This window comes from Monodelphis domestica, chromosome 2, assembly GCF_027887165.1.
Source record: "Monodelphis domestica isolate mMonDom1 chromosome 2, mMonDom1.pri, whole genome shotgun sequence".
Taxonomy (NCBI): Eukaryota; Metazoa; Chordata; class Mammalia; order Didelphimorphia; family Didelphidae; genus Monodelphis; species Monodelphis domestica.
The window spans coordinates 419407679-419425596 of NC_077228.1; the positions used below are offsets into that span (position 1 = coordinate 419407679).

At 36.7% G+C, this 17918-nt stretch overlaps 1 protein-coding gene across 2 annotated transcripts in view; it reads left to right on the forward strand.

The window, feature by feature from the left end:
• The first annotated feature begins 12178 nt into the window (after positions 1-12178).
• Positions 12179-17918, forward strand: part of VTA1 (vesicle trafficking 1) — a 106162-nt gene continuing 100422 nt past the window's right edge. Inside the window, exon 1 of one of the 2 annotated variants that reach the window (XM_001370368.4) lies at positions 12179-12498. In XM_001370368.4, the coding sequence (XP_001370405.1) occupies positions 12387-12498 (112 nt within the window). In that variant the 5' untranslated portion in view covers positions 12179-12386. The remainder of the gene's footprint in view (positions 12499-17918) is intronic. The other variant, XM_007484638.3, reaches the window with a different exon arrangement.

The window sequence follows — 17918 nt, forward strand, 5'->3', positions numbered from 1 at the left end:
CCCGGGCAACGACTTCGACAGACGGGCTAAACCTTGTGAGGGTAGCCATCGGGTCATCGTCGACCCCTGGTGAACTAGGGCTTTCCTCACCCAGCATGTAAAGACTGTTTCTGCAGAACAAGCGGAAGAAACCAACAAAAAGGTTCAATGGCTGAGATGGCGATGCAGCAAGGCACTGTGGAGTGCTTAGGGCGTGTTGGAGCACAAAAAACAACACGGCCATCCAATGCAGCGAGGAAGTCTCCAGGTGTAACGACTTTTCATGCCAATGGACCCAGGCTTCCAATGCCGAGAGAGTGGGACTGTCTCTGGGCATCGACTTTTCCACTTAAATATTCATGCACAAGTGTCATTGTGCACAAAAATGCCCAAAAACAATCTTCATCATCGGTTACCGAGAGACTACAATTAAAAAAAAAAAACAATGTTCTCCTGGTTCTGCTCCTCTTGCTCTGCATCACTTCCTGGAGGTCGTTCCAGTCTCCATGGAATTCCTCCACTTTATTATTCCTTTCTGCACAATAGTATTCCATCACCAACATATACCACAATTTGTTCAGCTATTCCCCAATTGATGGGCATCCCCTCGTTTTTCAATTTTTGGCCACCACAAAGAGCGCAGCTATGAATATTCTCGTACATGTCTTTTTCTCCATTATCTTTGGGGTACAGACCCAGCAGTGCTATGGCTGGGTCAAAGGGCAGACAGTCTTTTGTCGCCCTTTGGGCATAGTTCCAAATTGCCCTCCAGAATGGTTGGATCAGTTCACAACTCCACCAGCAATGAATTAATGTCCCTACTTTGCCACATACCCTCCAGCATTCATTACTTTCCTTTGCTATCATGTTAGCCAATCTGCTAGGTATGAGGTGATACCTCAGAGTTGTTTTGATTTGCATCTCTCTGATAATAAGAGATTTAGAACACTTCTTCATGTGCTTGTTAATAGTTTTGATTTCTTTATCTGAAAACTGCCTATCCATGTCCCTTGCCCATTTGTCAATTGGAGAATGGCTTGGAATTTTGTACAATTGATTTAGCTCTTTATAAATTTGAGTAATTAAACCTTTGTCAGAGGCTTCTATGAAGATTTTTTCCCAATTTGTTGTTTCCCTTCTGATTTTAGTTACATTGATTTTGTTTGTACAAAAGCCTTTTAATTTGATGTAGTCGAAATTATTTATTTTACATTTTGTGATTCTTTCTATGTCTTGCTTGGTTTTAAAGTCTTTCCCCTCCCAAAGGTCTGATGTATACTATTCTGTGTTTACCCAATTTACTTATGGTTTCCTTCTTTATGTTTAAGTCATTCACCCATTTTGAATTTATCTTGGTGTAGGGTGTGAGGTGTTGATCAATTCTTAATCTCTCCCACACTGTCTTCCATTTTTCCCAGCAGTTTTTATCGAATACTGGGTTTTTGTCCCAAAAGCTGGGATCTTTGGGTTTATTGTATACTGTCTTACTGAGGTCGCTTTCCCACAGTCTATTCCACTGATCCTCCTTTCCGTCTCTTATCCAGTACCAAATTGTTTTGATGACTGCTGCTTTGTAATATAGTTTAAGGTCTGGGACTGCAAGGCCCCTATCATTTCTGTTTTTTTTTTCCATTATTTCCCTGGATATCCTTGATCTTTTGTTATTCCAAATGAACTTTGTTATGGTTTTTTCTAAATCAGAAAATAAATTTTTTGGGAGTTCAATGGGTATGGCACTAAATAGATAAATGAGTTTGGGTAGGATGGTCATTTTTATTATATTGGCTCGTCCTATCCATGAGCAGTTAATGTTTTTTCCAATTGCTCAAGTCTAGTTTTAGTTGTGTGGAGAGTGTTTTGTAGTTATGTTCATATAGTTCCTGTGTTTGTCTCGGGAGATAGATTCCTAAGTATTTTATTTTGTCTAAGGTGATTTTGAATGGGATTTCTCTTTCTAGTTCTTGCTGCTGAGCTGTGTTGGAGATATATAGAAATGCTGATGACTTATGCGGGTTTATTTTGTATCCTGCAACTGTGCTAAAGTTGTTGACTATTTCAATTAGCTTTTTGGTTGAATCTCTAGGATTCTTTAATTAGACCATCATGTCATCTGCAAAGAGTGATAACTTGGTCTCCTCCTTGCCTATTTTGATGCCTTCAATTTCTTTTACTTCTCTAATTGCTACTGATAGTGTTTCTAGTACAATGTCAAATAGTAGAGGTGATAATGGGCATCCTTGTTTCACTCCTGATCTTAATGGGAATGCATCTAGTTTATCCCCATTGCAGATGATATTAGCTGATGGTTTTAGATATATACTGTTTATTATTTTGAGGAACGACCCTTCTATTCTTATGCTTTCTAGTGTTTTTAGTAGGAATGGGTGTTGTATTTTATCAAAGGCTTTTTCTGCGTCTATTGAGATAATCATGTGGTTTTTGTTGCTTTGCTTGTTGATGTGGTCAATGATGTGGATGGTTTTCCTAATATTGAACCAGCCCTGCATTCCTGGTACAAATCCTACTTGATCATTGTGGATGACCCTTCTGATCACTTGCTGGAGTCTTTTTGTTAGTATCCTATTTAAGATTTTTGCATCTATATTCATTAGGGAGATTGGTCTATAGTTTTCTTTCTCTGTTTTTGACCTGCCTGGTTTTGGAATTAGTACCATGTTTGTGTCATAAAAGGAGTTTGGTAGAACTTCCTCTTTGCTTATTATGTCAAATAGTTTGTATAGTATTGGGGTTAACTGTTCTCTGAATGTTTGGTAGAATTCACTGGTGAATCCATCAGGCCCTGGGGATTTTTTCTTAGGAAGTTCTTTGATGGCTTGTTGGATTTCATTTTCTGATATGGGATTATTTAAGAATTCTATTTCTTCTTCTGTTAGTCTAGGCAGTTTGTATTTTTGTATATATTCATCCATATCACCCAAATTGGTGTATTTATTGCCATATAATTTGACAAAGTAATTTTTAATGATTGCCTTAAATTCCTCTTCATTGGAGGTGATGTCCCCCTTTTTGTCTTTGATGCTATTAATTTGCTTTTCTTCTTTCCTTTTTTTAATTAGATTGACCAGTATTTTGTCTATTTTGTTTGTTTTTTCAAAGTACCAGCTTCTTGTCTTATTTATTAAATCAATAGTTCTATCACTTTCGATTTTATTAATTTCTCCCTTAATTGTTAGGATTTCTGGTTTGGTTTTCTGCTGTGGGGTTTTAATTTGATCGCTTTCGAGGTTTTTGATTTGCATTTCCAATTGATTGATCTCTGCTCTCCCAGATTTGTTAATATATGCACTAAGGGATATGAATTTACCTCTGATTACCACTTTGGCTTCATCCCAAAAGGTTTGAAAGGATGTCTCACCATTGTCATTTTCCTCAGTGAAATTATTAATTGTTTCTATGATTTCTTCTCTAACTAAATGATTTTGGAGTATCATATTGTTTAATTTCCAATTAGTTTTTATTTGATTTTCCATGTACCATTACTGATCATTATTTTTATTGCCTTGTGATCTGAAAAGGCTGCATTTATTATTTCTGCTTTTCTGCATTTGTGTGCCATGTTTCTGTGACCTAATGTATGGTCAATCTTTGTGAATGTGCCATGTGGTGCTGAGAAGAAGGTGTATTCCTTTTTATCCCTATTTATTTTTCTCCATATGTCTATTAATTCTAATTTTTCTAAGATTTCATTCACTTCTTTTGCCTCTTTCTTATTTATTTTTTGATTTGATTTATCTAAATTTGATAATGGTTGGTTCAAGTCTCCCACTAATATGGTTTTACTGTCTATTTCTTCCTTCAAAATTCTCCTAGTTTCTCCATTAGAAATTTGGGTGCTATACTATTTGGTGCATACATGTTGATTAGTGATATTTCCTCATTATCTAAAGTCCCTTTTAACAAAACATAATTACCTTCCCTATCCCTTTTGATCAGGTCTATTTTTGCTTTGGCATTATCAGATATCATGATTGCCACTCCTGCCTTCTTTCTGTCAGTTGAGGCCCAGAAGGTCTTACTCCATCCTTTAATTCTGACCTTGTGGGTGTCTACCCGCCTCATGTGTGTTTCTTGAAGACAACATATGGTAGGGTTTTGGATTCTAATCCATTCTGCTATTCGTCTACGTTTTATAGGTGATTTCATCTCATTCACATTCAGAGTTATGACTATCACTTGTGGATTCCCTGGCATTTTGATATCCTTCCCTAATTCTAACCTTTCTTCTTCAGCTCTACCTTTTAGTCCAGTGATTTACTTTAAATCAGTCCCCCTAGTCCCCTCCCTTTATATGTTTCCCTTTCTAGTCCCTCCCTTTTTGTTCCCTTCCCCTCCCCCCTCTTCTGCCCTCCCTTTTTTGTGTTTCCTCCCACCCTAATGCCCTTGGTTTTCCCTTCTCCCTTCCCTTGTTGGATAAGATAGAATTCAAGATCCCAATGGATCTGGATGTTCATCCCTCTCAGAGTTGATTTCCCTGAGAGTAAGGTTTAAGTAAAAACTCTCTTCCTCTCCTTCTTATAGGAGTTTTCTTCCCCTCCCATTCCCATGTGAATCTTTGTGTGAGAATGATTATTCTATTTGGTCTTTCTTTTCCCCCTATTTACACATTACATTTTCCCCACAAGTTAGTATACATTGATTGATATAAATGTAGTCCTTATAGAAGAGAGTTTGAGTAAAAGAAAAAGATAACATTTTTCTCCTTTTCCCTTTCCTTCATATTTACCTTTTCAGGTATTCCATGCTTTGTTTTTCGATATCGAACTTTCCACAGAGCTCTGGTTTTTTCTTTGCAAAAACTTGGAAATCTTCTATTTTTTTGAATGCCCATACTTTCCCTTGGAAGCATATAGTCAGTTTTGCTGGATAGCTGATTCTTTGTTGAAGACCCAGCTCTCTTGCCTTTCTGAAAATCATGTTCCATGCCTTATGATCATTCATAGTTGAACTTGCAAGACCCTGATTGGCATTCCTTTGTATCTAAATTGTCTTTTTCTGGCTTCTTGTAGGATTTTTTCTTTTTTTTGAGAGCTTTGGAATTTGGCAATTACATTCCTGGGAGTTATCTTTTGGGGATTTAGTGTAGAGGGTGTTTTGTGAGCTCTGTCAGTGGCTCTATTTGCCCCCTTGTTCTAGAATCTCTGGGCAATTTTCTTTGATTATATCTTGTATTATGATGTTGAGTTTGCTGTTTATTTCTGGATTTTCTGGAAGTCCAATTATTCTTAAATTATCTCTTCTTCATCTATTTTCCAAGTCTGTCACCTTGTCAGTGAGATATTTTATGTTCTCTTCTAATTTCTTGGTCTTTTGGCTTTGCTTTATTAATTCTTGCTCGTTGTCTTCGAGTTGCCTGATTCTGGCTTTTAAAGCCTGGTTTTCCTTTTCACTTTAGTGAAACTGGTTTGGTAAATGCGTGACTTTCTTTTGCATTATTTCCCACTTTTCCTCCCAGAGGGCTTCCATCTTTTTGATCATTTCCAATTCAAATTCTTCATGGGTTTGTGGAGAGTTTCCATTTCCTTTGGAAGGTTTCGGAGCATTTCCTTGTATTTCCTCTTCTATCTCCTCTGTATTTTGTATTTTTGCTCCATAAAATACGTCCAAAGTCACCCCCTTCTTCTTGTTTTTCTTGGAATTTTGGGGCTTTTGTGGTTCTGTGGAGTTTGTCATCTCTATCTGAGTGGGGAGGACTAGCTTTTCTTATCTCTGTCTGATGTTCAGAGGTTTTAGCTCTAGGCAGATTGTCCATTCTATGCAGTTGTTGTTCTGTCTTCCCGGGGAAGCCAGGAATTGTTGGCGTTTCCATGTTACTGCCCTCCTCAGTTCCCTCCTGATGCTTCTCTGTTGCCTTACTTCCATGCTCTGAGCCTGGCTTGGCTGTTTCCTCGGGGTGTTTGTTTCTGTGCCTTAGCTGGCCAGGAGAGCCCGCCTGATAAAGTTAACTTTCTCTGGGTTGAACTGAGTATGCTTTGAGGCAGAGACCTTCCCTGAGCCTCGGAAGGAAGATCCAGCCAGGGGGCCGCAGGCTCCCCCCGTCTCTCTCTGATTCCCTGCTGTCTGGGTGCCCTCAAGACTGGGTCAGGTTGTTTTCAGGATGTGGCCTTCAGCTCCAAGGCCCTTTTGCCAGCCCTGAGGGTTACTGTTGTTTCAGATGACCATACTCTCTGAGGAGGAAGGGGCTGTGGCTTCCTGGAGCTCTGAGGGCTGGTGATAGGATTAACCTCAGACTGAGTATGCCCTGAGGTAGGGACCTTTGGTGAGACTCAGATGGAAGGATCTGGTCAGGGGGCTACAGGCTCCTCCTATCTCTCTCTCTCTGTTTCCCTGCTGTCTGGGTGCCCCCTGGACTGGGTCAGGTTGTTTTCAGGAAGCGGCCTTCAGGATAGCCGGCCCTGAGGCTCTGAGGTTCCCTCTGCTGCCTCGGACTCAGTGCTCTGGGTTGGGGGGATGGGTCCTGGGACCTTCCTTCTGCGTACCCCTTAGGTCCGAGTGATCTCGGGTTCTTGCGTTTTTGGGGGCCGTCCTTTTGATACAGGTCCAGGTTCAGGAGGAGGATTCCCAGGGTCTATGCTGTTGTTTGTTTTGAATTTCGGTGCCTTAGGAGCATATAGTTTGAGTTTGGTAGGGAAGGGTTTCCAGAGATCTGAACTTTTGCTTTCTCTAAGCCGCCATCTTGACCGGAAGTCCACTTCTTTACACTCTTAAAAATTACTGAGGAGCCAAAAGAGCTTTTCTTTATGTGAATTGGATCTATCCATATCTATGATAATGGAAATATAATTTAAAATTTAAAATTGTAATTCACTTGAAATAACAATAATAAATATCTCATGAAAAATAACTATTTCCATAAAAATAACTAGAAGAGTGGCATTGTTATGCCCTTTTGAAATTTTATTTAATGTCTGGTTTAATTGAGCACAGCTGGATTCCCACATATACCACTGCACTCTATCTGTAGCAATATGTTGTTTTGTGGAAGTATATGAAGAAAATCCATGTTGACACAGAAATGTAGTTGGAAAAGTAGAAAAGATCGTAATTGCCTTTTCAAATAATTATGGATATCTTTTTTGATACAATACCAAACTTATAGTCTCCTATACTCTTTTATACTACCATACTATACTCTCTTTATCCTTCTACTATACTCTTCTCTTAGTGGTAGTTTCTTAAAGGCTAGTTGCAATGTAGAATCTGAAACCATATTAATCAACTTTTCATACTCTTCTGTGTTAAAATACTTTGCAGTTTCTTGTACTCTGATGAATCTATCTTTTACTCACATGTACTTTTATAACATTATGCATTAGTCATTTGGAAAATATTGTTCACAGAACTTCCAAATACTGGCACCTTTAATTATAAAGTGCCCCCAAAACATATTTATTAATATCATATCTATCTTATCAAAATATTTTTATGTATTGGGAAACTGTCAAACTCATGATGACTGATAAAAGTTTTCTAAAATATAATTTTCGCTTGAAAGTTCAAATGTTATCATTCCCACAAAATATTGTCAGTTGTTTTCCTTGAGGTTACAAACTTAATTTATTCATTGCAAGAAAATGTTTGCCAAATACTCAATCTGAATAACTAAACTATGTCAGTCAGTCATTCTTTCAAGTAAAAATGGTGAAAAAAAGCAACTAGTTCAGCTTGCAACTCAATTACTAGTTGCATAAATGTATTTGAGACAACAATCATATTTCTGTTTTGCAGTAGAAGTATTTCTATGGACTTTCCATTTTGTCACTCCAAATATTAAAGCAACATACAATCAAGGTTTGAGAGAGTAAAATTAATCATTTTTTACACTTTATCAAGGCTATTCCTCATTGAAACTTTCTTTTTTGCTAAGTGTATGGCAGTGAAGAATGCGATGTGACTAGTAGAGTTTGGTGTCACTACTCTGATTTTACCAAAACACCAAAAATTTTATCTACCATTGCTATTGCTCTAGTAAAACAAATGTCAGCAGTTGTTCCCAGATAAACTTTGAGATTCAAAGAAGTTATTGAGTTTGAATATTTCAATACCACTTGTATTTTTGCCACATCTTCACATAAAAGATCTTAAATGATTAGTTTGAACTGATAATGAATAAATCTAAGCAAAAGAGGAGGGCAACCACACCTGTAGAGTCTCACATTCATTTGTAAGGCAAAAGAACATTTCTACAGACAAGATATTAACTGTCTTCATGCTTATAGCTAACTAATTCCAAATCATGCAGCCTCTGGAAAACTACATTGTAAACTTGTGAAAGAATGAGAGTAAAAAATGGCAAATATTATGAACATTATTTTGTGAAAATAATTATGATCATGCAAATTCTTTGAAAAGGTTTTTGGGGAACCAAAGGGATCCATACAGCATTCTTTTGAACTTTCTGGTCTAAATATAAGATGCAGCAAGGCCATGAAGGAGAGGGGAATAGTCATTTTTAAAAATGTGGTTTGATTTTGAATCAGTAATTTTTGATGACCTTTAAGAGCTAATAGAGTCAGTAAAGTTGTAGGAGTAAAAGCCAGATTGTAGGAAGCTAGTGAATGAATGAGTGGTAAATAAATGGAGGCAGATAGAACAAACTTTTCCTCAAGATTGGCAGTAGGACAAAAGACATGTCTGATTGGAGTGAGTAGAGTGAAAAGTAAAGAATTTTTTTTTCCAGGTTAAGGATATTTGTACATTTTTTGAAAACAGAAAGAAGACAACAGTGGGAGAAGAAAAAACATGATTCTGGATAGGGAAGAAATAGATGAGAAATAGGCATCCAGAGTTAGAAAATAATGAAATTAAGAGTAGGTCTAGAATACATTTCTATAAAAATTAGAATAAAATTCTTAAGATACAAAGAAGGATAATACTAGTTAGAAGAAAAAAGGGAGAAGAATTTGAGAAAATCAATATCTATATACTTGGGACTTGAATAGAAGTTGAAAACAAGGTCAGGTATTAAAGACTAAAGGACATATATATATATATATATATATATATATATATATATATATAATGGAATGGTTCTTCAAGGATAGCATTAGAAACGTTAAAGCTTAGAAAGAGCTGAACTTCACAAGAATAGGTGAGGAAAACAAAGAAAAAAAAAGTTTTGTTATTGCTTTTAGCTATTTTGGAGGAAAAAAGGAGGACCAAAGAAGACATGGCCATTGTGGTGTGGAAGGTTTTTGGAATGATGTCCACTGACAAATGAGAGAAGAAAGATTTGTTTAATTCTTATTTTGCTTCTATTATCTCTGCTATGGAAAATTATTTTTACATTGTAATGGACTAAACAGAAATACCTAGTAAGGAGTTAATACTAAAGATAAATGAGAGCTAGTAAGAGAATATCTAACTGTCCTGAATGAGTTCATCAACCTCTTTAGATAAACTACGTCCTCAGGCATTGATAGAACTGCTGTAGATATGATTGATGAACTGCTCAGTGATCTTTGAAAGACAGTGAATAAGAGATACTATAGGATTAGTAAGAGGTATAATCAAAATTTTTAAAAAAGGTAAAATAATGGAGTCTGTAAATTACAATTCAGTTAACTTGACTGATTCCTGCCAAAATTCTATATTATTATTATAATTATGGTTAATGAACATCTAGAAGATGAAGTAATAATTGCAAATAATCAGTATGGCTTTATCAAGAATAGATAAAGGAAGATCAACATTGCTATTATTATTTTAAAAAACCCATACCTTCTGCCTTAGAATCAATATGATTCTATCTATATATAAACCAGTGGAATTGCTTGTCAGGTCTGGGAGGGGAGAAGGGAAGAGGGAAGGAAGAGAACATGAATCATGTAACCACAGAATAACATTTTAAAATAAATAAATAAATAAATAAATATAAGATCATAATTTTTTTAAAGCATTTGGGAAAAAAAAAAGAAACAATTCAAAGGCAGAAGGGCAGTAAAAAAAATAGGTAATTGGAGATTAGGTAACTTGCCTAAGCTAGGAAGTGTCTGAGGTCATATTTGAACCCATGACCTCCTTTCTCCAGGCCTAGCCCTCAATCCTCTGAGTCACCTAGCTGTCCCTGTCATTATTTCTTTTTTTTGGCAATGTTACTAGACTAGTAAAATAAGAGATTGCTTTACACAAAGCTTCCATAAATTTCACTAAAGTGTTTGACTAAATAACTCATGCTAATATTGTAAAAAATATGGAAAGATGCAAACTAGATTGATAGTACCATTAATTATATTTGGAATGGTTACATTCAGGTACATATAGGTGTACAGCAGAGAACCCTGAGGACTCATGCTTGGTCCTGGACTGCTTATCAATTTTATTAATAAGTTGGATTAAAGTATAGTTATACTTAGTTTCAAAATGACACATAGTGAGATATCTAACACAATGAATAATGGTGTCTGGATTTTTAAAGTTCCTGATTAGCTAGAATGTTAAGTGTAATTCAAGTTAGATGGTGTTTTATAAGGATACATGTGAGATTTTATGCTTAGATTAAGAAAAATCAACTTCACAATTCCAAGATGGGTAAAATACATTTAGACCTTTGAAAAGGAGATCAGGAGGTTTTAGTTAAGCATGATTTGGCAGCCAATGAAGCTAATTTAGTCTTAGGATGCTTTAGAGAAGGCACAAAGTCTAGGAACAAGAAAACTCTTAAGACTAGATGGTCTTTGTAGGTCCTTTCCAGTTTTACATCTGTTGATTTTATCATTCCAATTCATTGTTTTACTCCCCAAGGCAAACTACCTACTATCTAAGCCCTTTTACTCTTCATTTCTAAATTTTTTATTCAGAATAAAGTTTACTTTCAATAATGCAATCACTGGTTTTCCAGGGTTTCCTACTACTGAAACATGATACATAGAGGGAGTAATAGCCACAATTCAAATAATCTTTCTAAACAGTGTCCCTATATTCAGTGTTCCAACTTTTAATCTATTCCATACATCATATTCATCTCCCTAAAATTCAACTATCATGTCACCTGACAATCTCAAAAATCTTCAAAAGAATTATCAAATGAACTCCAAACTCCTTTGTGTGGTACACAAGACCCTCTAAGGTCTAACTCCAAATTACTTTTTGCATTTTATATCCCTCAATCCCACAGCTCTCTTTAAACACATTTTTTTCCAGACTAAAGTATATTATTTTATATTTCCCAAACATGCTCCCATTCTTTCTGGTTTCTGTGTCTATTTGGTCTAGCTGCCTGCTTCATCTAAAATACCCTCCCTGCCAACTTGAAGTCAAAATTTTAGCTATCCATTCAGATTCTATCTAATGCCATCTTCCTAGAACTCCTAATTCAGAAATATTTATTTTTTTTCAATCCCCAAACACGTTAAACTTTTCGTTTTTTTTCTCTTTTCTAATTTCCCACAGCAGTTTATCATACGTTCTGCTTTGTATTACAATCACTTTTATAGATCTCATTTCCTCCTTGTTACATTATAGCATAGCCCTTGATCAGTAATTGAAGGTCATCTCTTCATTATTCCAATGCTTTAATCATTAATACTCAAGTCGAATTAATGCACGAAGAATACAGTATTTACAAATTAAAGTAAACCTTTGTTTTAAACTTTGGGTGTTGAGGTGTGAAAACCTAGTACAATTTGCTTAATACATGTTTGTTGATTTTAAAAAGCAGTCTTTTCCTGAAAGGAAAAGTGCATTTAGTGAATGCACTTTTAAGTGTCCTTTCTCATTAGGGATGGTAGCTGAATATAAAATTGCAAATTATCTTGGATCTTCTCTCGATAGTCTCAAAAACTACTTGAAAGCGAGGAATGAAGGGTGGGGTGCAAATCATTTCTTCATCCAGTTTTTACATGTTTACAAAATGCCAGACACACTTCTGAACAAAGAAAACAATCGAAACAGTACAGTTCCTGAAGGGATTACATTTTAATGGAATATGGGAATATAATGTACACAGAGAGGTTTATTAAAAATAAACAAAAAGGGGTTGGAAGAAGCGAAGCAAAAATGCCTGTCAGAACAATTAAAGAACGACGCTTCCAACTTTAACATTTTCTCTCACACCTTTGCCATTGTCCAATGATCTTTTTTAACAATAAATCTCAGCAGCCTAAATAGATGATCAAAGCTGCTTTAACTCTGTAAATGCGTGAGGACGTCTGCGTCAGTACGCTAGCTCGCGTGCATGCATGTGCGCGCGCGCCCGTCTCTTGCTCCGTCCTTCTTTCCTTGACGTCTTCCGGGAACGAGGCTTCCATGTCCTCTTCTGACTTGCCCCTACGCGTGCGCGCACGCCTCCAAGATCCTCTCGCTCAAGCGTCCTTTCAGGCGGAAGCGGAAGTCCCGGGTGACTAAGGTGGCTGTGTGTGAGTAAGGAAGCGGCTGTGCCTGGATTAGAGATGGCCGCCCTGGCCCCTTTACCCGCACTGCCACCACAGTTTAAGAGCCTCCAGCATCATCTGAGGACGGCGCAGGAACATGACAAGCGGGACCCCGTGGTGGCCTACTACTGTGAGTCCCTCTCGACTGTTACCTCCTTGCCTCGGTTTCACTGCTCAGTACCTGGACACACCACTCCCTCTCTAGCCGCCCTGCCCCAATAAGTGGCAGTCCCTTTGCCAGCATCTCTCTCCTCTTCCTCCCCAGAAGTCCGACCAATAATGCCTTGGCCCAACTTCTCTGGCCATTGTCACTAGCAAGGCCTCTTTTCCTAGACCTCTAGTTCTTACTTGGCTACTGTTTCTTCTGCGTTGGGCCAGGTCTTATTTGTTTATCCCTTTATAGACATTATTAGTTTGTAAACCGCAGAACTATCCCCATAGTTCTCACTTTGAACATTTCTACAAAAGAAAAACACACAGATATGCATGTACATACATATATACACATGCATGTGTACTTATGCATATGTGTACATCTTCATATAGGTTTTTATATTATGTGTATATAGGAATGTGTGTGTATTCAATCTGTAGTTATACCTAACATTTTAAAACTCGACAGCAGGTAATCCACAATTTGTATAATCTATATATGTAAATAATTCACATTTACTGAATAAATTTATTCATGTAGCTCACTACAGGGTTGTCCCAGATATAGCTAATTTTTGTAATATGGTCATTGAAGGTTTACATAAAGATTAACATTTTCATTTAGAACTATTTCAGTGAATGAAATAACTCCTATAATTTGTATTAAGGTACTTTTTAAACATACTGTAAATATCCACTTTAAAATAAATGACATGATAGAACTCAAAACCTTCCAGAAAGGATAGTTTTTTTTTTTTCATGGTATTGTTCAGACAATTAACAAGAATGTTTTATTCTTTACTATTTGTTTTTAATAAAAACGATTAATTTAAATTACTGTTTTCAGAAATTAGAGAAACCTTGTGAGCTGGAAAGACTTGCTAGAGCTACCACAGATTCTCAGATGTTCATTTTATTAATGGATTTAACAAAATCTTCATTAATTTTATTGTACTTCTTACATCCTATTCAGGGGAAAATTGAAAAAGGAGGAAGTAGATTTGTTCTTTAATATAGTGACTGAATATAAAAGCTGTGTGTAAATCTTGGATAAAGAGAATTTTAGAGAGGAAGAAAATTATGGAAACATGTGACTTGATAAAAGTAGTTAGTAAAGGTGAATAACTTTTTAAATAAACTTAGCTTAAGTAAAAGGCCATAGTGTGAACTATCTCCCCTCTTATATTCCCTCCCCACCCCACACCCAGAAAAAAAAAAAGGCATGGTTAAGTCTGTTCCAAGTGACACATTGTATTGTACTTGTGTTTACTATGGTTTCTTAAAGCAATTTTAAAGCAACTTCTATTTATTATCTTTTGCCTGACTAATGAGGACAGTTAAATAGGAGCATATGAACTCTGCTGGTTTTAATACCCAGGTTTTATTCTCACAAAGTTTCAAAAAGTGGGGTATGGTATCAAGAAAGCCTTTCTTATGCTAGATTAATGGGTCTCTTGTTTGAAATTCATAGCATCCATTTATACTACTCCCTTGCTGTTATCTCATTTTCACCTTTCTTGATACTTTAAGTAACATTACTGATGGGTTTTTTCTCTTTATCTTGTCCTCATTTCAACATCTGTTGAATATCATTCTGCCTTGGTTCTCAAAACCAATCAGACCACTCTTTCCTTCTCAATTTGCTTTGTTGGAACCTATTCTACATCGTGTCTTGGGTTCTGTTCTCATTTCCCTCTATAGTACTTTGTTTGGTGAATTTGTCAGTTCTTGTGGATTTCATTGTATCTATGCTGATGATTCTCAAATGGACCTAACCTTCCCTAATCTCTGCGCTGACCTGCAGTCTCACATCTCCCAACTACTTTCAGATATCTTGAATTTCATGTCCAGTAGACATCTGAAACTCAACATATTCATTTTTTTTGAAAAAAATTATTTAATTGATTTAGAATATTTTTTCCATGGTTACAGGATTCATGTTCTTTTCCTCCCCTCTTCCCATCCCCCTCCCATAGCCAACAAGCAGTTCCACTGGGTTTTACATGTGTCATTGATCAAGACCTATTTTCATTTTATTAATATTTGCACTAGAGTGATCATTTAGAGTCTGCATCCCCAATCATATCCCCTTCAACCCATGTGATCAAGTAGTTGTTTTTCTTCTGTTTCTACTCCCACGGCTCTTTCTCTAGATGTGGATAGCATTCTTTCCCATAAGCCCCTCAAAATTGTCCTGGATTATTGCATTGCTGCTAGTAGAGAAGTCCATTACATTCAATTGTGCCTGGTTCTGCTCCTGAAACTCAACATATTCAAAGTAGAATTCATTATCTTTCCCCCTAAGCCCCTGCCCCTCTAAACTTCCCTATTACTCTAAAGGGCACCGCCATCTTCTGAGTCCCACAGGCAACTGATTAGATATAGTGGAGTGAGAAATAGTTGAGGATGATACCGAGGTTACTAAGGGCTATCAATTTCAGGTTTGTATCATCTCTTAAATAAACCTTCTCTCCTCTGACACTGTCATCACTCTGGTGTAGGCCCTCATTTATCAACTTATACCTGGACTATGGCAGTCCTTCTATAGTCCCAAGAAAGAAGAAGATTGACTGGGGGGGGAGGGGGGGGACTCAGCTGTGTGGTTTAGTGGATTGAGAGACAGGGCTAGAGATAGCAGAATCTGGATTCAAATTTGGCCTCAGAAGCTTCCTAACTTTGTGACCCTGAGTAAATCATTTACTCCCCATTGCCTAGTCCTTACCACTCTCCTGCTTTGTAATCAACACACAGTATTGATTCTGAGATAGAAAGTAAGGGTTTTTAAAAAAGAAGAAAACTGACAAAGAAAAGTTTTGATTGAGGAACAGGGCAGAAGTCTGATTGCAAACATTTTGGCGGAAGGTGTCTTTTTAGAAAATGTAGGCAAGAGACAGAGTACACATTTGAAATGCTCAATAGCATTGTATTGGGGTTTATAGGTTTTCAAGAAGGACTAGCACTTCTGGTGTTCATCCACCTTTGGTGTCCACCTAGGTCTCAACTCTCACCTGTGGCTCCAATAAGCTATAGCATGCCCAGCAGCCACACCCTAGTAAACCTTTGCAGGTGGGCTAAACCAGATTGAGGTTATCTTGATAGACCACAAACATGATGAGTTAGGGAGATGTCTACCCATATCTTATCCAAGCATGTGAAGACTTTCCTAAAGGTGAGAACAGTTTGTTCCAGCAGTCATGAAAGTAGCTAAAGCAGGAATTGTGGAGCTCTTAGAGCTTGGTCAGACATCAAAGATGCCAAGATGTTATCCACTGCATCCTGAGCCATCACCAGTTGTCCTGACTTTTGTCTTACGACTGGACTAACTCTAGAAATTTAGAAAGGCTGAATTTTGTGCAACTCTGCCTTACCTAAATCCAATTCATGCACAAGTCAAGACATCACCCTATGAGTTCATGAAAGACAGGCAACATTCTACTCTCAAAACTATTCTTTGTCTTCATCCTTTTCAGCCTTTCTGCAGCTTTTAACACAGTTAATATTCTCCTGAACTATATCTCTGCCTTTGATCTTAGTCATATCACTTTTTCTTCTGTGACCAGTTCTTTTCAGTTTACATTGCTAGCTTCTTACCAGTTTACCTATGACAGTTGGTCTACCTGCCTCAAATTTCTCCCCATTTTAATCCATCTTCCATTCAGCTACCAAAGTGATTTTCCTAAAATACAGATCTGGCCATGTCACTTTCTATTCAGTGAATTTTGTATTGCCTCCAAAATCAAATGCAAAATCCATGTACATTCAAAGTTTTTCCTAACCTCCCCTACCTTTCCAGTCTTCACCCCACTCCCCGCCACATACTCTTTGAACCACTGATACTGGCCTCTTTGCTGTTCTACAAGTAAGAGACTTCATCCTTCATCTCTCAACAACAGGCATTTTTTTCTGATTGTTCTTTTTGCCTCGAATACTCTCCTTTCCCATTTTTGCCCTTGGGCTTCCTTTAAGTCCCAACTAAAAACACATCTTTCATAGGAAGCGTTTCTTGCTCTTAATTCTACTGCCTTCCCTCTATTAATGATAATCTGTACACATTTATTTGCTTGTTATTGGTCCCATTAGTTATGAGCTCCCAGAGGGCAGGTACTGTTTTTGCCTTGCCTGAGAACCTACACTCCCAATTAGTCAGCAATTATCTTTCTTCCCTTAAATCTCATAAAACATTCTGTTTTGCAACTCTGGTTCTCTTATCAGAGAGTATTTTGTATTATATACCTATGTATATTCCATATCCCCTTAATAGACTGTAAGTTCAATCATAATGGACATGTTATCTGAATGGATTTTGCCTACGGCCTAGCAAAATGTTCTATTTACAGGTTATATTTAACACTTTTTAGTTTTAACTTGATTTATTCTCATCTATATATCTTTGTTCATAATTTTTCCTTCTTTACAAGTAGCCTTCCTTGTTCCATCCTGTTTATTCTTCAAAACAATTTCAGAATCTCACCTCTCTGCCTTATTTATGCTTAACCATTTTCTCCAACAATAAGTTTCTTCTTACTCGAATTCCTGTTACAATTATTTGTATCACTCATGAACATTTATCATTCATGAACTACTTTTTATTGTTATCTTTTATTGTGCATGTATGATTATATATCTTATCCTTCCATCTAGATTGAAAACTCCTCAAGGAAAGGAACTTGGGACTTTTATTTTTATTATCTTTACCATCTTATGCATAGTACATACTGAATGTATTATTTGCTGACTATTGCCTGTGGGATATAGGACTTTAGAGGTGAAAGGAACTTTGGAAGCCATATCTTTATGCCTTATATTTTATAGATGAGGAAACATATCATATCAAGAGATATGAAATTGATTTTCCCCAAGTTACACTAAATGACAGTTAAATCTGAATACAGGTCTTTTACCTACAAATCCAGTATTATTTCCACTATACTATGTGCCTCTCTTAAATTCCAAACTGCTTCCCCTACACTGTAAGGCACTACTTTTGTATTTCACTATCTCACTTTCACCTTCAGTTCAATTTGAATAAAATTAGTATATTGTTCCTTCTTCCTCCTTCACAAAAAGTCTTCCTTTTTCAGTTTCCCTGTTTTTATTAATGCTACCACCACTTCCCCAGTCACCCCAAGTTTAAAATCTTGGAGTCATCATTCATTTTGTTATCTCTCTTTTTCTGTAGTAGAATCACCATATTAAAAAGCTTTTCTGCAAAGTGATCTCTCAGATACATTCCTTCTTCCATTTCCATACCCAGCAGAAATTTCAAGGACTTCCTAACTTCAGCATGAATATATTGTAATATTTCCTATTTATGCCATCTCTGATTTATTCCTTTTATGATATCCAAATTTACCTTTTATTTACTGAATAGATCTTTTTGTACACACTATTATCTTC